The sequence below is a fragment of the Rhagoletis pomonella genome, unplaced genomic scaffold (genome assembly GCF_013731165.1).
Source record: "Rhagoletis pomonella isolate Grant_MI unplaced genomic scaffold, Rhpom_1.0 Rhpom_scaffold_00001, whole genome shotgun sequence".
Lineage (NCBI taxonomy): Eukaryota > Metazoa > Arthropoda > Insecta > Diptera > Tephritidae > Rhagoletis > Rhagoletis pomonella.
Window position 1 is genome coordinate 2,308,369 of NW_023458555.1, and position 26,302 is coordinate 2,334,670.

Genomic DNA, 26,302 nt, shown 5'->3' on the forward strand with positions numbered 1-26,302 from the left:
TAGGTAATGCTAATAGACAACAGTGGAACTTTTGTATCTATTCAATCAAGAAAAGAAAGTATTTGTACGCTAAGTAAATTTTTGCTAAACAAGTGATTGTGTCTAGATATTAAATACATACAAGTGTTGTGGGCGAATTTATACTGTTTTTTTCGTTGTTGCTGCATTGCTAATTAACGCTACAACACGAGTAGTTTTGATGAAATGGTATTTAATGCTATGTACTTTACGGGCAATTCGGTCGGTTTCCAGCAACAACAGCCACAAATTCAATCCCACGTGCCGCAAGCACCACAACAGCAACAGCAACAGCAACAACAACAACAACAACAAAATTGCACAAAAACAGCGCGACACCTGGATAGTGAGGCACAACGATTGACTGCAGTGAGTGGGGGTGAATCCATAACTACAACTACAACCACAATAACTATAACTATCGATCCAGCGAAATCGATTAATGCAACTGAGCATAAATCGTCGACTAATAATTATCAAGTTATCCGCAAGCACATAAACAATAACGGCATCAGCGCTAACAGTACAACAGCACATTTTGCGGCTAAGCGAAAAAACTCACCATTAATATCCATTGCAGCAACAGCAACAGCAACAACGACTACCGCATCCATTTCAACAGCCACGAGAACTCCAGCAGTGGCCGCTACGTCGGCGCTTTCATCCGCGAATTCCGTGGCCAGCTACTATGGCTTAGGCATACCCAAGTCGCCCTCATTTCACAGTGGACTTGATCAATTGGCCGAAAACAACGGCGACTTTTACGTCAATCGGCCACAATTGCCAAACGCCAACGGCCGCTGTGGCCACGACGACAACGACCTACATAGTGTAGGCAGCACTAGCGGCGGCTCCATAGTACGACAACCAACAACTGCAAATCGCGATATAAAATTCAAATTCACTAATATTGAGGAAATCAAAACGAAATTTCTGGTAGGGGGGGGCGCAAGTTAGAGCCGCTCACCCAGTTGGTAACAACCATTGCATTATGCCCACAATGCCGCAGCAACAGCCAGCAGACAATGCGGCCACCGGATCAGCAACAACGCAGTCGATAACAACAAAAAGCAGCAACACATCGTCGTCAGTGACAACTGCTCCTATCGCCACTGGCATTGTTTCCGCCGCTGTTGCCTCGATCTACAACTCCACCAACATATCTACATCTACATATACGTACAATTCCAATAAAGTAATGTCCGCCAACAATACATCTCCATATTCCTCATTGTTAGCATCATCCTCATCTACACCGGCAACGACATTGACATCGTCATCGGCATCTGCATCTGCATGCATGTCGAAGCCGACTTCGTCTGGTACAAGCACGACTGTGGCCGGTGGCCTGCCTGGTGGAGGTGTTGGCGTTGGCGTCAGCGTTGGTGCTGGTGTCGACTGTGCTGCTATCAATTCAATTAGTACTGTCATTGTCACCACATCGACGACGACAACGTCATCATCTCTGGTTGCGACACTGACACAACACTTCTCAGCTGCCACCTCGGCTACATCACTGCTTTCAACAGCTGCCACATCATCGCTAACCACTAACAATAAGGTTTGATTGACATTTTACATTTTTCTTCTTCATGTACATATATGTAGCTGTTAGCGAACATCATATGTTGATATGTAAACCTCATTATTGTCTGCATACATATGTACATATTTATGTACAACTGCTCTACAATTCGTTATTAGAACTTCATTTATGTTTGTAAAGTTTTCAAGCCAATTGATATTTCCAGCCCAAGTCATGCGAAATTAACGAATATGAATACGCTGAAGATAAGGAAAGCGGCAAATTATGCTGCCCGAATTATCGAGTGCATCCACATTTAAATTGGATTTTTTCTTTTTGTTTCTAACTTTAAAAGTCGAAGCAGTCTTAACTCTTGACCATAAGCTAGAACTTCACATACGGCGCTCTCTTCGGCACATCAAGTTTTATACATAGTGCATACGGTAAGTGTCAGTGAAAATCGTACTATAAAATTTTTCCATTTTTTGAAAATGCTCCGTTTTATTTAAATTTTATTTTAATTTTTGATAAAAAACATAGTTCACACTATAACGAAATTCATAAAACTCTCAAGTTTCTAACTTTGCAACACTTAAAAGAAAATCGTAAAATTTTCATCAAAGTTTCACATTTTTTATTCAGAATTATTTTGGTTTTGCAGTATATAGCCCATTCAATTTTAGTATAATAAAGAGCAAGTTTGAAATCGATTTGGATTTTTCTTTCAGTGTTGCGCATTTTCTTCCATATCACGAACGATCGCATGTTATTTCATATGGAAAATTTTTTTTGTTGTATTGTAAACTATATTTTTATTAAAAATTAATAAAATTTAAATAAAACAAAATACGATTTTCACTTTCACTCGCTGTATGTGTGTCAGCGTCAGCGACACAGCCTGCAAAGTAAAAAACAAACTTTTATGGAATTTTGATTGGTAATAGCAAAAGTATGGTTCATTATGCTCTAAAAACAATCTGTGTGAAAGATGACGATTTTTGGTCAATATCCTCGCCTCACCCAAGTCCATCAAAGTTCAATGTGCTCAAAAAATAAAAATTAATAAATACATTAATCAATACATTTTTTTACTGAAATTGCAAGTATCTTCGAAAATATTAGTCCTACATAATTTGGTATATGGACATTTTTTGTAGAGAATCGAGGTAAGTTAAGAAACAATTTTTAGCACCTGAACCTTGATGGACTTGGGCATGCCTAAGATATTGACCAAAATCTGTCATCTTTTACACAGATTGTTTTAGAGCATAATGAACCATATTTTTGCTATTACCAACCAAAATTCTAAAAAAGCGGATTTTCGGCCCACGCTAATGTACATACAGGTACATATACATTAATACAGAATATTAACCAGATCCTTGTCTAATATCCGACCGTTGCGTACTTTTTATCAAATAAAAGGTCAGACTTGCAGCTTTTTGAATTATTCGAGCATTGAATCTCCTACATATCGCGCACCCTCTTCAAAAGAGTGGCAACTCAAAATATATGTACACATTTATCTTCACCGAAATTCATACAAAAACAGGTGTAACAGTAGTTTTCTTCTTTGAGAATATAATCATGAAGAAAAAAATATTTGCATTAATTAGAGATAAATATTACGAATTGATTTATGGAAAAATTTCTTCATGAAATCCTTTTATAGAGCGGAAAAAGGCGGATGTAAGCCGACAGTTTTATAACACAGGTGAATAGCCAAGATTCCAAAGTACCTAAAAGACCCACAAAAAAAGTGAGCGGAAAGTTTTTATTAAAAATAAATGTCTCAATAGACCAGATTTTATATGACTTTTGGCCGGTTTTACCGTACAAATACTGCCTCTCGTGATTAGATTAAGTTAATAATAGTGTTCGCGCCTATTTGGCATCTCTTATGTACTTGTTTATTACAAACTACTGGCAACTCTGGCTTGCTTGCTGTCAAAGCTAACTTCCTTTTTTGTCCTCTCTCTAATAAATGGATTTGACATAATCGAACGTGTTTGGTTTTTTATTATCGAAAGGAATCCGCTTTAAACGTTTATTAAAACCCGCGAACGCTATTAAGCGTTAACAAATAGTTTAACGATGAACTGTAAATCCGGCCTTATATGTTCGTTTTTGGTTTGCTCAAACTTCCATCTAAACGTCCATAAAGGGGTTAAGATTGTATTCGCTCAAAATCATGCATATAATTTGAAGTTCAATGAAAAAAGAATTGCTGTTACATATATACATATACATATATTTGATGCTTGTAAATTTCTATTCATTTTATAAAAATTCTATCACATAACAAAACCAACTCATCGCGATTTGGCGCCACATCCAATCCCTCCCTTGCTGATCACATCACTGCCGAAATTATTGTGTTTGTTTCTATCGCCATTTATCATATGATCATCCCACTTCATGCGCTTCTACAACACTCCACAATCGCTCGGTGTGGCCTTCCTGCAAGCAGTCGCCAGTGAGTGCGGCTGCCGCTATCAAAAATATTTTGAATGCTACAAAGAATGTTGGCAATTCTGCTGCGGCCGTAGCGACGAATAGTTTTAACGGCTGTCAAGGACAACCGACAAATGTGGCACAAAATATTGTCAGCGGTATCGGTTATTCGTTGGGTATCAGTAGTGCTACCAACAATAATACAGCTACATCCGGCGGAAATGGTACATCTTTAGCAACAAGACTAAACACTTCTATTGTGGCGCATTTTCAAAATGGCGGCGACGAGTCGAATAAGGGTTGCAGCGCTGGAGGCAACAATAGTACTAATGGTACTCGTAATGGCAATGGCCAAGCCAATGGCAGCAGCACCACCGCCGACGGACCGACTGGCAACGGAATTTTATCGCCGCAAACATTACAGCAAATCACCGGAAGTCCAGGGCGCGCACGTGATCGCAATCTTTTCCATTCACCATCTGCGACATCGGAGGTCGTACCATTGCCGCTACTGCGAGGTGCTTATTAACATTTGCTCCTTTTTATATGTCTCCTTATTTTGTTAAAATGTTGTCAACACGATTCGCTTGATTTAATTGATCACGTACGCGCACTTTACTATCTACTTATTTTAATGTATACTTTCATTTGAGAAATATGTATGTAATGTATGTAAACTGACGTGTGAAAAATGTTGTCAAGTTCAGTTAGATATGTATGTAATTGTTTGCATTTTCATTTTCACTGCACCAACAATTGTAAGCAAATAAATTTATTTTCAATTTTCATATGCATTCGTACGTTTTATTTGGCATCGTAACCGACATCACCTTTTTATTTTACCATTTCTGATCCTTTTTAATGCATGCTAAGACATTGAACCGACTTTGCTTGATATCGAGTCCGAAGTGTTGAATTTTCTATTTTATACAACATAAAATCGAGCCCAAGCTGCCAAAGCGAAATTTTTTTTCAAAATTTTCCATTTGATGCAGAAATATTCCTAGAGCATTTAGATGCATTTCTGCATCAAAAATAAAATTTTGGATCAAAGGCGCTTATACTTTTTTGCCGGTTAGGGCACGAAATATTTGTTTTCTAACAAAGGTTTTTTAAAGGAAACAAAAGTTCAATTGCATTTTTATGTACTATACATAATTTGTAAAAAACTAAGCTAATTTACAACTGCACTGGCGGCAAAAATAATAGAAACGCCTTATTTTGACTAGTTTAAGCTATATTCCTTTTTTTATTTAATGTTCACTACTTTTATTTTTATAAAGGTCTAGCTCATTCATTATGGGCGTTTCCAGCGGAGAGTCTACCGCAAAAAAAAAAATAAAAGTCCTATATCTAACTCATTTATAGGCCATTTGGCTGCTTTCTATAATATATACTGGTTATGTAACCGGCCGTCTTCACCTGCTTGAAAATCTCGTTTGCATTAGGCAGCATACTTTTTCATTTGTAAAAACAAGACGGCTCGAGACTTGCAGGCGGTGTTGCCAAGTTTTGAATTTGAAAAAGCACTAAACCCAAGAAAAATCACGGTTTTTCTTAAAAAAAAAAAAACCACCAACTTTTTTATTGGAGGATTTTATGGACTTTGTATGCATACAAAATTTTATTGTAGGTGTGCCGATTCAAATTAATCAAAGGAAATGTTTCTTGCTCGGCGGTCGAGTCTTTTCTGTTTTCTATAAATTCAAATATTTTCGTGCGACGTAAACATTTTTATTCATATTTTCTATTTTGCTGCTGGGTCCAGCGTTGCCGTTTCGCTTAGATTTGCGCTGTTTGAATATTAATTTTTCTTCGCGTTGCTTAATTTTTTCTACAATTCCTATCAAATGAAAGTAACAACAAAAAATGAAGTTTCATGAAGTATTTTTGTGGAAGTTGAAATCTACACTGTAGTCTCTTACGATCTCCTGGACTAAAGGAACGTAAAGAGCTTCGCGTTCCGACCGCTTCACATCTGAAACATAACAGAATTTTATTTCCCCTTTTCAAGTGTCTTATTTGAGCGCAGAGTGGAAAAAATCTTTTTGTGTAAAAAACACCTAGTCGATTATTCCTTTTAAAAAGGTCCCTTATTCATTTTACTGTTAGGAGATGCTGGCGCTTTTTTTATTATGTATTCGTAAAGAATATAACAAATTTAGCACAAACTAAAGGTCTAAAGATCGATTCCTGGTCCCAGCAACATGGACGTTTTTGCAGGCAATGACAAGTTACCGTATGTAATTCTGGCATGATTGAAAGTGCTGCCACACATTTTTTTGATAACCATATGCTCTTTCACTTATGATTGTCATTGTGCCATGATTTTGTTTCCATTTTTGTAAAGTTTTTTACGAGACTTCCAATGTCTCTAAATTTGACTTCCATTTTTTCAGATTTATTATTATTATTATTACTAAATAATTATGAAACTTTATCCACCCATTCATTTCTGTGAGCTTTACAACTATACATCTCAAAATGAAAATGACTTCTTCCAAATAACCGGCGCCAGATCGGAGATTTAATTTTTTAGGCATTTTTTAGTAGCATTTTCCGAAAAGTTGCTTTGCCAAAATTACTACTTAACAAGAATTTTAGCAAAATATTGCTGATTTTGGTTAAACAAATCATTGGCTTCGTTTATTTTCTTTTCTAGCAGATAATTATCAGGACGAAAACGAATGGGAGAATTACGCTCACAGAGAGCGAAATAAAGAAACGCAAAACTAGCAGAAACTAGCAAGTAAACAGCTGATCGATCTATTTGACTATTGAAAATATTTGGCGCAAATTTTTGTTTATCCATTTTGACAGCTGCTAATTTCTGCTAAAAAATAAGAGCGTAAGAACGAGAGAGAGCTGTTAGTTTTTTTTTGGTTGAGAAACGCTTTCCAGCAGAAATTATTGATAGTTTGCGATAACTATCTGTTAAGAAACAAAGCTATGGAAAGTGAAGTAAAACGAAGTAAAATGTGTCACTTCAGCACTGTTATCGGCATTTATCAGTGTTGCCATAAGTCACGATATATAAGAATTAAAAGTAAGGCTATCCACATATTAGTGAACAAATTTGTCAGGCAAGTAAATTTTTGTGAAACCGCACAGTTATGCTACTGAAGAAAAAAAAACGTAGGTTGCTAGATCCTGCAGCTGATTTTTATAAATTTCTGTAAACCGATTGAAGCCTGTGCTTGAAACGTTTTCACTTTCGTTCCTTTTTAGGTCAACATAACGGTTCCGGTTTCGGGTTTGAAAAACGAAATGGTTTAAAACCTTTACGGTTTCTGTTTCGGGTTTATTCCTTGCAAAATGGTCTCGTTAGGGGTCGGGATATTGTTTTGAAAAATCGTTGTAAGCTCTGATTTGTTTCACATTTATCATGTTTGGGTGAAACGCAGTAGGATATTGATCTGCTGGTGGCGCTGATGTCAATATAAAAAGTATATTCGACATAAAATGCATATTAACAACTTTTTCAATAGTAATTTTAGTAACGTAACGCGCTTGGAAAATTAACCTTAAACATAATATTACTATAAAAAATTTTATAATAGTATTGCCCAATTCGCAGACTTTTGCAACTTTGTAATCCAAGTCAAAATTCACTTGAGTTTTTTGTAACGTTGGGCCAGCGCATATGTTTACTAATATCTTTAAATCGCTACTACCGACAGTTGTAATTTGTTCTAAATTCTGATGAATATTTGTTGAAAATTTTTATATAAATTTTGTAACTTTGATTTATATGAGTTTGGTTAAAGCTTGGACAAAGTTTTTATATAAAAACTGGATTGCCAGTTATTGCGGAAATCAGCCGTTTTTCTAGGTTTTTAAGACCATTGGATTAGCACTTCGTTCAGTTTATAAGGTACAAAATAACTTATCGGAAAATCTCCTGCTTTGGAACTAAAACATGACAATTTTTTTTTTTCTGTGAAGGTATTCAGAGGACTTTGGCAGGACTTGGAATTGACCCGATACATTACAGTCTGTCGATAAATTTCGATAATTTGATAGTATCGAAAATTCAAAGAATTTCAAAAACACTAAAATCTCATAACTCAACAAAATTCGGTAACTCGAATGTGCGTTCCGAGGGCTCGATAAATTTCTTAATAAAAAAAAAATTATATATCTCGATATAAATCGATGAACTTTGGATACCTCTATAAATCTCGATATCTCGGTTAATTTTGATAGCTACATATTTTTCGAAAGCTATAAACAGTAATAGTTCTACAAACTTATCGATAACTCGATTATTTTGAAAAATCCAAACGCTTCTATTTGACAAGTCGACAAATTTCAGTAAATCAATAAATATCAATAACTCGATAATAAATATTGATCTCTATAAGTGATGACAACTCTATAAATATCGATAACCTGATAAATTTCATTAACTTGGCGAATTTCAATAGTCCCATTAGTTTTTATGGCCGGAAACCATACGTAAATTTCGACAACTACTTAAGTTTATGTTTCTATAAAATGCGTTAACTCAATAAACATTGATAAATTTGAATGACTCCATACGTTGCGAAAACTTGATAAGAGTGGATAACTCAATAAATTTCGATAACTATAAACTTCGATTATCCGATAAATTTCGATAACTAAATTTTTATGACTGAATTTATGCCGATTTCTTTCGAAAAATTTCAATAAAATATCTTACCCTCTTATTAGTGGCGTTCAAAATAATAGCAGCGAAATTCAAAATGATACTGCTGGCAACTTATCTTTATTTATTTATTGTTAATAATTTTCATTTAAAATATGGGCCGATCTATATCAGATAGCACATAAATAAAAAGTTCAAAGCTTATACCAGTTTAAAAAAAAAATTATTCAAACTTAAAAAAGTTGTCGTCATCAAAATTTCAAACTTTTTAATCAGAATCTTTAGAAAAGTAAGTTTTGTTCATGCGTTATATGCAAGAAAATTCGCAACACCCTCAACAAAAAAAAAAATCTAAAAAATTAACTGTAATTTGTAGTGACTTGATACTTGCACTTTATTACACTAAAATTGAATGAGCTACAAAACTGCATACCCGAAATTTGTATATGCTTTGAAACTTTTATTTATGTGATATCCGATAAAGATCGGCGCATATTTTAAATTAAAATTTTTTTCCTCAAGGAATTGGGCAATACCATACTCTATTGCAAATGTGTGTTGGGTACAATGTATTTTTAACCATCGAACTTTGCTGTTAGTTGAATTGTCTTGCTACTGCCTCTGCTTCGCTGTGTCTAAATAAAGCACAAGAGAAACAGGCAAATACAAATACCACTGCGGTGAGGCAACAAATTAGCGCAATGATATGTTGTTGTTTATTTTTATTTTTTTATAAGCTAAAGCTCATGCCAATGGCTGCGGTAGTAGCGAATAGAAATAAACGTTAAAAATGCAATTTTGCAATATTTTTGCCGTTTAAAATTAGCGCATTGGCACCGATGTGTCAATGGGAACCAAAAAGCAAATCAAAAAAAAAAAAAAATCAAAAATCCACAATATACCGGAACGCAAGTACTCACTCTCCTTGCTAACGGAACAGTATCGGCATTGCTTGTTTGTCACTTGAGAATTCTCAAATTAAGCGCCTCATAAATATATACGAGTATTTACATATTAACACATGTACATAATCAGCTAGCTAGCTTAGAGTGAAAAGTTGTTAAGTCCACTTTTTATGAAAACTCGTTACTTTGATATAGGAAGCAAGGGATATTAAAAATGTATCGTTCCGAAAAGGATTAAGGTACAATTTTTGTTTTTTTCTCGTTTATAATATTCAATGAAGGGCAAATTTGCTAATACCAAAAGAGGCACCGAATATCCGATAAAACCAAAATAATACGAAATGTTTTAATAAAGATCGAATAATTCTTATTCATATGGAGTTTTGTTTTGATTTGATTAATTTAAACACGCAAAATGTTGTATTCAAAGATTGAAGGATATGGCTATACGAATTTCTTTTCCTCCTGCAAAATTTTAAAAATTGGACTTAGGGGCTGTACATATATTACGTAAGACCTTTGTGGGGGAGGGCGGGTCTAGAATTTTCTTACTTTTTCTTATATATGGGGGGAGGGGGCGTCCCGTAGATTCTTACGTAATATTATTTTTCTTGTATTCTTATTCAAAATTGGTCTCTATAAAATATTAAAATTCACACAATTAAAGTTAAAGTAAAAGTTAAAGTTGAAATGAAAAATATACATTAAATACGGAGGATATTACAATTTTTTACAACTTTTGCTTTAATTTTTTATTTTTCTAAAAAAAAAAAAAACGTTACCAACGTCCAAACGTCCACCATATATTCCTCTTCGTTGTCAATCAATGTTGGCAGTACCTTCTCCGACAGAAGTACAAGAAAATGATCATTTCATACCATTATACCAGGAATAATTATTCCTGAGAATGGCACTGAAAGTGACTATTCCGTACACTTACAAAAGTATACCTTATGATTTTTTTTTGTCCCTCAGTGAATGACCAACTTGAGGAGAGAATATGCAATGTATGTGTTAAGTACTTTCCACCTTTGAGTGAAAAAGAAGTACGAGATATCTCTGTGGCTACTACTCTTTCAGATTGGCTGGGTCGTGGACCAAAGAAACCGACAACAAAGAATGACTAGTATAACTGTGTAATGAAGTTTTTAAGACTGACTAGGCATACATCCTATATTTGTTTGATGGAAATATATAGTATTTTCTAATGTTTAATTGAAACAACATGTCTAGGAGATTTTTAATCTTACGTAAGATCTGCGGCGGGGGGCGGGGGTTCAAAACAGGCGAAAACTCCCTTACGTAATATATGGACAGCCCCTTAGCAACTTTGCACTATTAAGTTAGCGATAAGTACATATGTTATGTGAATACAATGTGTAAAGTCCGGTGTAAACATATCTGTGCCGTTTTTTTAAGTAACTTAAGTCGAGATACGGCAAAATAGCTTTTTTTTTTATCAAGCAGGTTCTCACTTCCGAGTGCATTTCAACCCCATTCAATTTAAATTCAGAGTGGCTTTGAATGAATATCTCTCTCTGAAGTGAATTGCAGAACCGCAACTTTTCGATCTGTATTTTCCTTATTTTAATAGTAGTAACTATTGTTAAGTGGATAAGGCTTTAAAAGTATATTAACTCAACTGGATAAATGAAGGGATTAGAATCATAAGGGTCTACAATTTACAATAAGTAATCAACTTTAACTTTAATTATCTTAAAACAATGTCAGACCTACATAGATCCTTCTGATTCTAACCCATTCCAATGTTCTTCAGTTAACACAACTTATCTCCAACTATATTTTTATGCGTAGCATTGTATGAGAAATTGTTCAATTTAAAGAAACTTAAGCTAGTTTAAAATTTTTTCTCAACTTAAGTGCAGATACTTGGGTTATTAACCGACTTCCAAAAAAGGAGGAGGTAATCAATTCGTCGAATGGATAACCTTCTCCTTTTTGTCAAGTCGGTTAAAAAGTTACACAGCTTTTAACATGTGTTTGGGGGGAAACCAGGCAAACGTTTCGTTTCTATAGCATTTGAGGCCAGGAGAACGAGAGTTGCCCATCTCCAAAAACATTACAAGACAATGGGCCGTATGCATAAAACCTAGGAAAATACGTTTTCTTAAAATTGCAGATCATTTACTCAATTTGATCCAATAAATTTAGGTGAAAGATAGGACATTTTAAGAAAAAGCCATTTGCAATTTTTATGCAGTTTTTGAATAACACTTGATTTCAGCTATCAGTTTCTATCTACATACTAAATATGCATTAAGTACAAATTTAATGAGAAAACTAGTCCCCCGTAATTTTTTAGCTGGCGGTGTTGTGCATTTTCTTCCGTATAAAGTCTGCTCAAAACATGAATAAAATGCACCGTCAGCAAACAAAAAAAAATTTTCAAAATTCAACAGGATTTTGAAGCCCCTTTAAACATGCTCTAGAAGTTTTCTTAAAATTCTGACTAAAAGTTTGAAACTTTGTGGAATGAACTATATTTTTATAAATAAAAATCAAACTGTAATTGCAAACTTATCAATGTGCGGGTGACCTATCATTATATTACTCAATATCTTACCCCCAGATAAGACGATAATTTTTCCCAGGTATCAGCTTGATCCAAGATGTTCGCAGTTTTACCATAAACATTTCACATAAAATTCCTCATACATATGTATGTACATTTGTGTGTTATTATTTGCCGCATCATCCAAGGGAGTGCATCACCTTCGTTTGTATTTTCAACACCCTCTATATTCTGATTTTCTTGATTTTCATATTCAAATACTTATGTATGTATATATGCACATAAATATATGTATATTTTTTGGAGCTTTTTATTTGCCAATGCAATTTCAAGTGCAAGGCCATCCACACTGCGTCCATATATCCATATACAGCCATGTGAAAAATAATAGGAACATACATTGTGACCAGTTTTGACTATGTTTCTTTTTGTTTGTTTAATATTTAGATATTATTTTTTATAAAAACGCACAATTTTTGATAACTATGGAAGAAAATAATACCATCCGAAATAATTATAAAAAATCAACGCGAATTCTTATCCATTTGAAACTTGCACTTTATTAAGCTAGAATTTAATAACTAGAATTTTTCTAAAAATTCTTAAAAACAGTTTGTGGTTGTAGAAATTTGTTGATTTTTTTTACAAAGTTCGAAATTTGTACTTATACCGTTTATGTTAGATAATGGGCTGTATTTTTATTAAAAAAAAATTAACAAACAAAAGTAAAATATCCAAAAGGTCGTGACCCAATTATTTTTCACATCACTGTATATGTACATATGTATATATGGACATACATATATACATATTTATATAATGATGAATCTGCATACATATAGATACATACATATCGCACACGATCTTCAAAAGTGACACAATTAAAACTTTGGCATTTTTAAAATTATGTACTTAAACTGTACACAGAGCTTTTATTTACCTTTCAGCAAAAGCTACCTAAGGTAAAGTCTCCCTTGCCCATATGATAAACAAGTGCTAAAAATAGTTTTTCGCATTTTCTGACAAACGTGCAATTTTGAGTTGTGCCACCTTTGAAGATCGTGTGCGATGCGTAAATATGTATGTATGTATATAGATACATAAGTATGCACAAGTATGTATGTATTCGGGTATTCATATCTGTTTGCTTTTCCAATCACAATAGGGGTATTCTCGAAATCTTGCAAAGCCTTTGCACTTGGCACGGTTTGCGTGGATTGCATAACTTGCAAACACACAACAACAAAAAACATGAGAAACAACATTTCCTATCGCTGCAAAATATGCCACATCCAAACCCATGTATGTATATATTTTGCAAAAAAGCATAGCAAAATAAATGCGACCCTTTGCTAATTGTTTTGTTGCTGGAATTGCTACATATTTCTCACACTCCTCTCATTTCGCTCACTTAATTTTTTTGCTGTATCGTGGTATTGTATTTGATACAGAATTTCGCTGCTTGCTATCTATGCATGCTATTATTTTGCAATGGGGGGGACTCTCGTACTCTTCCAAATTTGGAATAGTATTTTTGCATTTCATACCTCAGTACATCCAGTAAAAAACTGTGGTGATGTCCTTTATGGGGATAAAGTTTCCAGAGGTGAAATTTTTGGTAGCACAAAATTTTTTACACGCACGGTTGCGGTGAAAGCTTCGTGAAAATTTGAGCAGTCGACATTAGGGCATGATTGATGGAATTCAAGAACTTCATATTTGTACTGCGCCCAAGATTAGCATTTTACTTGTATTGCAAAATATATCACATACATATATGTATCGCTGCATAAATACATACATATGTATATCACACCGAATAAGAGAAAAAGTATACTCAAATTATAAAATAGCTTAATTCTATTGCAAAACGTATACAAATTCTCGCTTTTGTTTTGGTTTTCTAGCTCAATAGTAATGCTCTCAGTGATGCATTTTCGGTTTGCGAAAATCTTGAATGATGTTCTCCAAAATTAGCTCCGAGCACTTTTAAGTGAATACCTTCTTACTGCTCTTGTTAAATAAAAAAATGGTTCCATTCTAGAATAATAAAATAGAATCATGTATGGAATGAAGAAAATAAATATTTATTTATTCCTATCACGAATATTCTGTTGGAATCAAATGATAAGTACTCGAATGCCTTTAAATTGTACTTTTAGCTAAGTGTTTGTCCAATCTTCTCCAATTAAATTGCTGCACAACACCCGAAAAAACGTTGTCTGCAACCCTAAGTCCTTTATGGGGGCCAAATTTGGCGAAAAAAAAACAGCTCAGTTTGTTTACTGGATATACTGAGTTTCATACAATCCGTGCTACGTGCAAGACTTCGAGAATACCCCTAATGCTTTCTTGAGTGCCTCTTATTTACTTTTTCGTTTTAATTCATCGGGGTGTGAGTTCGTATCGACGTATCGACGTCATTAATGCAATTCTTATTTATTTGGCTGTGTATTATTTCACACGCCTTTTATAGTAAGATTCATTCGCTAGAAAATTAAAAGCACAAGTTTGTTAACTTTAATTAAATTCACTTAGTTGCAGAGTTTTTGGTAAAATAAAATTCATTTTACTGAATTTGTGATAATTTGATATGTATGTATGTACTCGTGTGTGCATATGTGTATACGCTATATATATAGTATGCGAATCCTACGACATTTTACTAACAAATCTGCATATAGGCGTTGCCATGGGAACGTCACCCTTAACCGAAAAATAAAATGTTTATTAAAAAGTACATATTTGTACCTGATAATATTAAAAAGAAATATTGGAAACAGTTTCAATGAGATTTTTTGATGATTTTGGAGTAGGTTGTATAAGGGCATGATTCAATAACACTGGTCTACAAATTTCAACTTTTTTTCTGCGAATAAGACGGGACCTGGTGTTTCTGAACGGATTTTTCGTGCTGAACACGAATCCGGGGTCAAAAATGTCCCATCACGTCACGTTTTCGAGAAAAAAGGGGTTGAAACCCCTAAAAACAGCGTTTTTGGCCATTTTCGAAAAATTATAGAGCTGAACCCTGACGTGGTACAAATTTTGCATATATCAGAAATTAAAGGCTAAACCGTGCCCTTTCGAATGAGCCCTATGCCGAATTGATCGCGTGCACCCTTAAAGCAGGGGGTGTATTTGTGTTTAGGGGTGCAGGAAAAATTGATCACAGAAAGAATTTAATCTTAAACGATCATAGAAAATTAATAATGCCAAGGTTTTAACTATATTAAAAGTCGCTGATTACGAATCTGCAGTTAGATTTTAAAAATTTAAGATGACGGGTCGAATATGGTGGATATAAAAATTGGACTCCTAGACACAAATACACCCCCTGATCTAAGGGTGCATGCGATTAATTCGGCATAGGGCTCATTCGAAAGGGCACGATTTAGCCTTTAATTTCTGACATATACAAAGTTTGTAGCACGTCAGGGTTCAGCTCTACAATTTTTCAAAAATGGCCAAAAACGCTGTTTTTAGGGGTTTCAACCCCTTTTTTCTCGAAAACGTGACGTGATGGGAAGTTTTGGACCCCAGATTCGTGTTCAGCACGAAAAATCCGTTCGGAAACACCAGGTCCCGTCTTATTCGCAAAACCCTTGTAGACCAGTGTAATTAAAGGTTTGCTCATTATTGACATTAGAGTTTTGACACTCCCTTAGCTCCCTAACAAAAGCTTTGCACACACACACGAACCCGCACACAATGCTTTGCTAAGGGAGCCGATTTTGGTGTAAGGGTACGTTCACACAGAAAGCCGAGCGGCGCCGTGCGAAGAAAAGCAAGGTGAAGGAATGCTGTTGGTGTTTACACCGAACGAAGCTGAACGGAGCTTTTTGTATAGTATCAACCGGAAAGATATCACATGAGTTACCTCCAAAGAAAAGTGGCTAAAGTATTTGTTCAATTTGCTGCAATTGCTTTCTCTAAAACACATTTTCATTGAATTATTTTGATGAGTATCTAAAGAAAATTTAAAATCAAAAAGCTTTGCTTTCTCCAAAACGATTCTGAAAAGGCTTGCTGTATGTATGCCCACTTTCATATGGCTACATTAATTTGAAAGTCTGCCCCGTTCGGGACGGCTCACAGTGTAAGATTTGACCCATCTAGCTGCTTTTAATTCTGTAATTCGAATACTATTGAAGATAGATTAATAAAATTTTGCACAAGGTACGTTATAAGATAGGCGAAGCTTTTTACAAAAAATCGGGCATTTAGAGTTACTGCCACGCCACCCTATTATATAACTGCAATTTATAAAAATGCAAAAACTGAAATATTTAACTAACTACAAAGGCTAAAATGCCTAAAATTGATATTTAGAATTTCCCTATAACAATGAATTATAAACTGGCAAAAATGGATTCAAAAATAATTTTTTTTTTTTTAATTATGTGCGTGGAAAATATCGATAAAAAATCAAGTTGGGTCAACGAAATTCCGTTATAAGTTCAATATTTCTTGCTCTATTTACAAAAGTGGGATACTATTGGAAAGGTTGTGAATTAGGCTTTCTCTATTCAAAGCGGAAATACAAGAATTTGTCTCGGCCGAGATGAAATTCAAATAAATTACTCGAAGAAAATGAAATTCCTAGTAGGCCTGAAAAATGAAAATTTCATCAAAACCTGCACTTTCCAGCAGCTAAAATTGTGTTGTTTAAGTCAAAGAGGAGTGGTAAATAAACTGAGATACAAACTTTATCGATAACGAGTTTGCGGGTCTAATGAAATTAATAAATTGCTAAAAATAAATCTAAATTAACATCGTTTTACTTTAACATGAAATACTCAGTCCTAGTTTACTAAAATCCCAAAAATGTATATTCATTAAAAAGAACATACCTAAAAAAATAAGACGAAACTGGTATTTTAGCAATTGTTGCATAAATCACAAAACACCGACAAATTAAACATTGAGATTCAGTTTCAAATATACAATTTTAAATAATACTGCGCTCGGTAATCTTCCAAATCGAATCCCGTCCCGCCCTACACTTTGGTTTAAATTTTATAATTGTTATTGTTTCGTCTTTAGCAGACATTTCTAAAAACATTTTTGACGTTGTTTTGAAATTTGGCGACATAAAATAATGTAATTAATATTTTCTAGAATATGGAAATAATACACTGTGCGGCTTCGCTATGCCCGACCCCGTTTCTTGTGTGAATATACCCTAAGAATTTGGCTAAGCAACAAGAGTTTACGTTTACGGGTGCGCTTAGCTCAGCGGTTAGCGTTGCTAGCGGAGTTATAACTTCCACTGCTTGGATCTGGTTGCTTTTTGCATTTTTCTTACATATAAATAAAAGCTCAATAAACTTGTTGAAATAAATATATTATGTCACAATGAGAATAACAAACACGGATTATTTTGTCGTCGGTGGGCTTTCATAGTATTCGGATTCAGTTTATATTCATAGGTACTTATATCAGTTTTAAGAAGATAAATTTTAAAGTTTTGAAAAATCACGTAAGAATTTTTAGATATTTAGGAGGGAAGTTGTAAAGCTCTGAAAGTGAACTTTTGGTCGTTTATAACACTGTGCAAAGGTTTTGATAGCTGATCGTACTTAACTGCGACCTTTCAAATTCAATGGCGTCTCCCGTTTTTCCCGAATTCGAGGTAATGGTACTTGAAAATTTGTTTAAATTAATTTCCTCAGTTTTAAAGTCATTTTACTAAACTTTTGCACTGCCTTTTGATATTACCTTAACTATTTCTGAAAATCATCGAAATCGGTTGACTACAACATATAGCTCCCACACAACTTATTGTTCAGATATTGGTAATTCCAAACTGGCGTTACGAGACGTTCATATGACAAAATGTAAAAAAAAAGAATTGAAAAAATCAAATAATTTTAAAAAGGTTTTTCTAGATTTGCATAGCAATTAAATGGGATCTTATTCAGTAAAAAAATAACAACTGTCGGTAGTAGCGATTTAAAGATATTAGTAAATTTACGCGTTGGTGTGGCGCTACAAAACGCTGAGGTGGCTTTTGACTTCGATTACAAAATTGCAAAACTCTGCGAATTGGGCAAGGCTATTTGTATAAAAGCTTTTGTAGTAATATTGGAAATGTTTAAGTTTAATTGACGTGACGTTACCTGGCGTTACCTTACTAAAATTTCCATTTAAAAAGTTTTGTTAATATTTTTCTTGAAACAATGTTTAACGCGAAGAAAACATGAATTTTTTTATCGAACGTAGTTTTTTTTTGTGATCAGCGCCACCAGCGGTTTAATTTTTTTCAAATCTATGTCCTACTACGTTTCAACTAAACCAAATGTGAAACAAATCAGAGCATAAATACGGTTTTTCAAAATATCTCGACCCTTGCTCCACCTAACGAGAGCATTTTTGGCAAAAATATTTCTGCTAACATAATCACCATGAGTCAAGTTTTCTCAAGTGGGCCACCCAAAGTTGGCTTTTCGATTTTTTTTTTATTTCATTGACCGATTTTGAAAGTTACCATGGTATGCAATATTGATACCAAAGATTTTGCGCTAATTTTATTTTTTTTACGAGTTATTTGCAATATAACTCATATTAATATTCGATCCCATTCTGCCATATTTTGGCAGTTTCTATTGCATGAATTGTTTTCTAATACCCTTTTTGCCTACTGCGACCGACCAGCAAAAGTTCGCCAATATTGAATTCAATCCTTTTCCAGCGAATAGGTCCTCCAAATACATAATGGATTGGTGCAATCTTTCTCCTTCCTCGTCGGTTTCTATTGAAAGCTGTTGTTCGTAAGTCAAAGTGGCTGTGTAGCATATGGAATTTTCACAAACAAAAGTTGTTTAATTTATTGCAAAGATTTTTTTATTATTTTCTCATCTTTAGGAGTTTCCAAAGATAATGGCATAATAAAAAAAAAAGTGTTCGCAAATTTGTCGATGTCATTAGTGACATTATAGTTTTGACACTCCCTTATCTCCCTTACAAAAGCTTTGCACACACACTCGAACCCACACACAGTGCCTTGCTAAGGGAGCCGATTTTGTCAAGAGGGAGCGAGAAAACTGTTTTCTGAGCAAACCTTTTATTATTGAATTATGGGTTTTTATCAATTAATACGGAAAGCTTTGACTTTGACTTTAACCACAGCTTCACAGGACAACAAATTTATTAAAAACCGTACAATACAAACTGCCAAAATGTGGCAGAATGGGATTGAGAAGAACCCAAGTTCAGGTCCAAATAGTGTACAACCTAAAAAAGTAAATAAAAAATATTACGAAATAAAATATGAGTTATAACGCAAAACCACATTTCTGAACAATCTGTTATGTGGGAGCTATATGTTATAGTCAACCGATTTCGATGATTTTCAGAGAAAGTTGAGGTAATATCAAAAGACAGTCACGTGCAAAATTTTAGTGAAATAACTTTAAAACTGAGGACATGTAGTGCGGAAACTTCACGACATATCTATGTACGCATTAAGTATACACAAATGACGACAAATGAAATTGTACACCTGGTTCTAATGTAATATTTATTCACAATTATTTTCATGAAAATTTGTTTGCCTTATTTATTTATGAAAATATAGTACGTTCTATAATATAAACCATATAGATATGTTTTCACACTTTATATAAAATTTCTCATTTTACATAAAGTTCACAAAAATTAAAAAAAAAAAAAAATCATCCAAATTTTGGAATTTTTTGTTCAGAATTTCTATATGCAGCTTTGTAATTGAACTTTATTCGTTAAGTTATACAGCACTGTTTTGATAAATTTCTGACTTTATAGATTTAAAATCGCATAAAATTGTTATACGACACGTGTATTGTGGAGCATAAGCAGAATTGTTCATTTGCCAAAACAAATAAAAACTAAAATAGGTGGATATTCTAAATTTTAGAAAAAAACTTAAAACAATTTTGTGTAAAAATTTGACGCACTACGAAGAAAAAAATTAATTTTAATAACGAAGTTCTAATTTGGGCTTCAAAACAGAACCCTTCTTCTGTATTATCAGGCAACATGTAAATTGTTGTTGCACTAATACACTTATTAGGGGTGTTTCAGAAGTGCGAAATTGCTAGAATAGAAGGCAGCAACGCAGAACTTAGGGCTAAACACCTTGATTTAAAAAATTTTGTCAACCTCAATATTTGCGGGGTTTGGGGAAAAGTAAGAATCACCAAAATGTTTTAAATGAGCCCCTGTTTTCAAACATATACAACATCGCTCAAGGATTGTTGTCGATTGTACATTCTTTAGCCAAACTTGAAAGGATCTTCTCCATACAAAAATTAATAAAAACAAAATGTCGAAATAGAAGACTTCAATTAGAAACAATTTCCTTTTTAATAAGAACTATAGATTATCTTAATTCTAGTGGACAATGCTGTCATAACATAACATTCATAAAAAGTTCTGACACAGTTGATACTATTTACTGAATTAGTTATTTTTTGGAACTTACTGGCAACTTTGTAAATCTAAAAATATCCATTCATTGTAAATCTTTATGTTTATATACATTTATGCACTTACATAGATGCATTTCAAATCATAATATCTGATGTAAAAGTGGGTAAATTTTTATGTAAATAAAATAAAGTTAATAATTTGTCAATGTTATTGCGGCTTATTAAAATTTAATTTTTATATTTTTATTGAGCTTTATACCACGATTGTTTATTTGGAAAAATTGAAAAAGCACCACATCTCTTCATCAGACTTCTTTTTTCTAGACTTCAGCAGGAGATGTGATCTCCGAAATAGCCGCTTAGACTTTGTTGCTTTTTCAATTTTTCCTAATAAAGAATCGTGGTACAAAGCTCAATAAAAATATAAAAGTTAATAATAATAATGGATTGGCGTTATACATATGCTAGTATTTCGCCGAGCTTCTCCTCCGATTTGTGGAGTTTTACGCCGACTCCGAACGGCGATTGTATTCTTATGAGAAGCTGTTTTTCATGGCAGAGATACACTCGGTGGTTCGGAAGGGCGACCGCTGTTAAGAAAACCCCTTTTTTCTATATTTCTTGCGATGTTGCTTTGACCAAGACTTGAACCCAGGCCCTGCTGCACTGCTTACCAATACACCACAGCGGCCGCTAAATTTTTAGCAACAATTTTAATAATAATATAATTATCAACACAGCTCACAAGGTGTAGTAAGTGTCGTATTGTCGTATGTCGTAAAGTTTTCAACGGCTAAATAAATGTTTAGAAGACTTGAAACCACAACGGTGTGAAATTTCATAATACGACTTTTATGGTATCTTGTGAATCCCTTAAATCAATTTAATTTTAAATTTCTTTAAAAAATTTTGTCAGTTCATCAGATTTAGCCAGTGAAAAGTTGACGTGGAAATCTGCTGCGAGAATTACAGGTCGATCATAACAGTCTACTTATCTTTATTTTCATCTTTATCATTCATATTCATCGTCATCTTCATGTACATGAAATCATCTTCATCTTAATCTTTTTCATCTTCACCTTAATCTTCATCTTCAGCTTCATCTTCACCTTCGTCTCCATCTTCATCTTCATCTTTATTCAAAACCATTTCTTTTGATACCCATATTGGGATACTTTATTTATTTTAATAAATAATTTGAATTTGATTTTCGTATATATGGCAACCCTGTAAAAAACTAAAATCATATTACACATCTACTGGTGAAGCCCTTTCATTTGACACCTCATCTTTTAAAATCGAACGAACGCTACAGATTTTATGACTCGGTGTTAAATATTTAACGCAACCCTCGCAGCAGAGAAATTTTGAATGCGATTTTCTAACATGTGGCAACGCCTTTCATGGAACTTAAGCTATGTTGCACACCCGAAGGACGAGGCCTTTGATGTGACACCTCATTTTTGAAAATCGACAGAACGATGCAGATTTTATGACTTGGAGTTAAATATCCATCTCCGAACTCGTGTAAGAAGTTTCACTTCAAAAACTAGAAATTTTGATGAAAATTTGTTAAATTTTCTTATATTTTTATAAACTAAAACTTGAACAATATTTTTACAGAAAAATAACCAAAAAAATGTAACTTGAAAAACGTTGTGAATATTCAAAAAAAATCAACACGTTCACGTTTCAGTCACTGTATCTTTTTATACAAATGCGCAGCTTTAAGCAAACGAAAAAGCATATTAAAGTATGCAAACATTGTTTTAACATATGCACATAAATCAAATATTCAAATATGAACCACATACGACTCTTACAACAGTGATTAATAATTAAGAAGTTTAACCGATTTTTTTTTTTACCTTAATCACAGAAACACCTGCTAATGAACGTGAGCAACTTTTGATACAAAAGTTAAGACAATGCTGTACGCTCTTCGATTTTTCCGAGCCATTAAGCGACCTAAAATGGAAGGAAGTGAAACGAGCGGCGCTGCACGAAATGGTGGAGTATCTGTCCAATCAGAATGGGGTTATCACGGAGGCAATATATCCGGAGGCAATAAATATGGTGAATATATCTAATTAAATCGCATTTCGCTTTACATTTTATTTAATTTAAACAAAATTACTACTTAAATTCATTTTTAGTTTGCAGTAAACTTATTTCGCACATTACCGCCATCGTCAAATCCTAACGGTGCTGAATTTGATCCGGAAGAAGATGAGCCGACGTTAGAATCATCTTGGCCTCATCTGCAATTTGTTTATGAACTGTTTTTGCGTTTTCTTGAATCGCCAGATTTTCAGCCGAACATCGCCAAACGTTATATTGATCATCAATTTGTGTTGCAACTGCTGGAACTTTTTGATTCGGAGGATCCACGCGAACGTGACTTCCTAAAGACTGTACTGCATCGGATCTATGGGAAGTTCTTGGGTTTGAGAGCATTTATACGCAAGCAAATCAATAACGTATTCTATCGGTATGAACCAATCTAAATACATACATACATACATATGTGCATATGTCCATGTGTGTGTGCCATGCTTATTGCAAATTTTCTTTTGCAGTTTTATTTATGAAACCGAACATCACAATGGCATTGCTGAACTCTTGGAAATCCTCGGTAGTATTATCAATGGTTTTGCATTGCCATTAAAAGAGGAGCACAAACAATTTCTGCTGAAAGTACTCTTACCGTTGCACAAAGCGAAAAGTCTGTCTGTTTATCATCCGCAGCTAACATACTGCGTAGTGCAGTTCCTGGAGAAAGATCCAAGCCTATCAGAGCCAGTCATAAGGTTAGACAAGAAGACACTTTTTGAAGTGAAACTTTTTTAGAGTGGTGGTAATGAATTATGAAATGAAAATCGTCACGAAAATGTAACACTTTGTTTGCAACGGAAGTGCATCTCTCTTCCTTCTTATTTCTCTCTCTCTCGCCACCTATATTAATATTGAATTATCGAAGCGTGGTACGCTGCACTTTTGTGTTAAGTTTAAAAGTAAGATTACGATTAAGGCCAAGGTAAAAATTAAAATTAATAGTTCATTTCCACCAAGCCTTAACTGCAGTTTATGCCTATTGCAAAAAGGAGATTACAACCTGAAAGGGGTAATTGCTCATGTTATGTTGTACAAGCAAACAAAAGTAAAAAGGAAGAAAGTAAAAAATAAACCCTGCCGATTACCCCATGCGAAAATTCGTGCAACTTACCTTTTAAGCTTTTGGTGGAAATAGGCTACAAGATTGAGATTGAGAAGGAAACGAACAAAAAATAAATCGACAGAAGTTTCACTTTTATATCCGCAGTGTGGTCAGGTGCAGTAATTTTTACACCTATTAAACAAATAATTTTTTCACTTTGAAGGAGTCTTTTGAAGTTCTGGCCCAAAACACATAGTCCCAAAGAAGTGATGTTTTTAAATGAACTGGAGGAGCTACTCGATGTCATCGAACCAGCTGAATTTCAAAAAGTTATGGAACCGCTGTTTCGGCAAATTGCCAAATGTGTGTCGTCACCACATTTTCAAGTCGCCGAACGTGCGCTTTACTACTGGAATAACGAGTATATAATGTCGCTGATCGCTGATAATTCACAAGTCATATTGCCGATAATGTTTCCGGCATTAAATAGAAATTCAAAAACGCATTGGAACAAAACGATACATGGACTTATTTATAATGCACTTAAGCTGTTCATGGAGATGAATCAACGTCTTTTCGACGAGTGTAGTCGAAATTACCGTCAGGAAAAGCAGCTGTAAGTATAACTTTTTATTTATCGACACTTCCTGACTGAAGTTAGTCGCATTGACGCATGTGATGACTTTTTAGGGAACGCGAAAAGATGTCGCAACGCGAAGAGCTTTGGATGCAGGTTGAGTCTTTGGCCAAAAGTAATCCTGAGTGGCCAAAAATGTGTGGTCAAATGGACAATTTAAGTATTTCAAGTAGTCAAAACGAGTTTGAAGAAAATGAGAATTGTGATCTGACTTACGACAAATTTGAACAAGAAAACAGACAACAACAGATGCAACCCCAACAACAAGCAGCACAGGAAACTAGAGAGGTGAGCTAAACAGAAAGCATTACGCCATTTTTGTAGGAAATATTTCATAACCGAAGAATCAGTGGTGCAAAGTTTGTAGTTGTAACAAATGTTCCTCACCTTCATTGACAAACTATGTATATAATCATGAGTATATGTTATACTTTAAGAAGTGTCATGGTTATAACATTTTTATTCAGTGATTTCTTTTTTACCTAGAAATAAAATATACAATGTCGGTCATTTAGTTCAATGGTGGCATAATACAAAATACATATTACAAAATCGAGTTAAGTATGCAGAAATGACCGCTACCTGTTCTTCTATGTTTGCAATAGGAACAGCGAGAATATAATTGTTCGAACAAAATTATTCAAATTCCAGGTAAACATTTCGGTGCCCAGAAATACTACATATCGAGCCCTAACCGCCAAAATAACGTAAGCGATATTTTTTTCAAAATTTTCTTTTTGATACAGAAATGCATTTAGATGCTCTAGGAATATTTCTACATCAAAAAGAAAATTTTAAAAATAATATCGCTTACGTTATTTTGGCGGTCAGGGCTCGATATGTAAATTCAAAACTTTAAAGCTATTTTTCTCGAGCTTTTGGTTTTTTGAGTTATGACAATATTGAAGTAAATGAGTGATATGTGTGTCTATGTATGTGTGCTTTTGGAATCTATACATCATCTCCCCAGTGTATTCCCTTCCCAGTAACATTATTCATAACCAAAGCATCATTTCCTTCGTTAACTTGTTCTTTTTCATCATAGTGTCGGTTTCATATTTAATAAGTGCACCAAGCAAGTCTGGAAATTTTGTTACCTCTATTTTATCGGTGAAGTATTTAGTATTCTCTACGATATCCTTTATCCATTCTCTTTGAAGGGCCTTACGCATATATTTATAAAATGCTTGCATTATCTTTAATCAAATAAACCGCTTTTAAAATTACTAACACTTTGGTTCAATACCAATCAAATTATGTTGGTAAAAAAAAAGCAGCAACATACATATTTTATTTCAGTTGTAAATAACATAATAATGTGAACATTAAAAACATTACAAATAGCTACCTACATACATGTGTTTAATATCACATAGATGAATACACTAAAAACGTACTGATACATATGCATATTTATAGAAAAATAAACCTGTTAACATCATAAAATAGCATATAGAGTCCACATAACTTCTCCTTAGAACTCTTAACTCTCCGTATGCAATACAATTTCCTGTGATTTCCATTGATACGCTTAAATACAATACATCTACAATATATTCACTAACATGCATACATTGCATTCCAAATATTCGTGTGATAAAATATACAAAATGGCTTTTAATTGATATGCTATAACAATTTGCAACTTGCGAAACTACTCATTTACAATAGGTGCGAGGTGAACGCAATAAAGACAAGCCGTTGTTAAGAAAAAAGTCGGACTTGCCTACTGACAGTGGCACAATTCGTGCTCTAATCGAACATAAGCGGCCGGATGACTTCTTAAAGACACCACCGGATGTCAACAAATACTAAGTTAAATATTAAGGCGAAGCATATGGCAAAATCGGAGCCAGCGACACTTGCACACGACTTGATAATCAACATATATAGAAATATACAAAAAAATAAATAAAATGGAACAATGAATAATATTTAAGTGTACGTGATGTACATGCAATTATTACAGTTTAACAATTTCAATTTTCATTAGACCCAGGTACCATTAAACTTTAATAATTTTAAGCTTAAA

The 26,302-nt window shown here is 34.0% G+C and overlaps 1 protein-coding gene across 1 annotated transcript; it reads left to right on the forward strand.

Moving 5' to 3' along the window:
- Positions 1–84: 84 nt before the first annotated feature.
- LOC118736153 (serine/threonine-protein phosphatase 2A 56 kDa regulatory subunit delta isoform-like) lies at positions 85–26,302 on the forward strand. The gene is given in 9 exon segments (XM_036466253.1): positions 85–972; positions 974–1,579; positions 4,014–4,515; positions 22,356–22,552; positions 22,633–22,967; positions 23,056–23,286; positions 23,857–24,249; positions 24,324–24,558; positions 25,942–26,302. Coding segments are annotated over 9 exon segments (3,411 nt in total). The 5' UTR covers positions 85–204; the 3' UTR covers positions 26,086–26,302.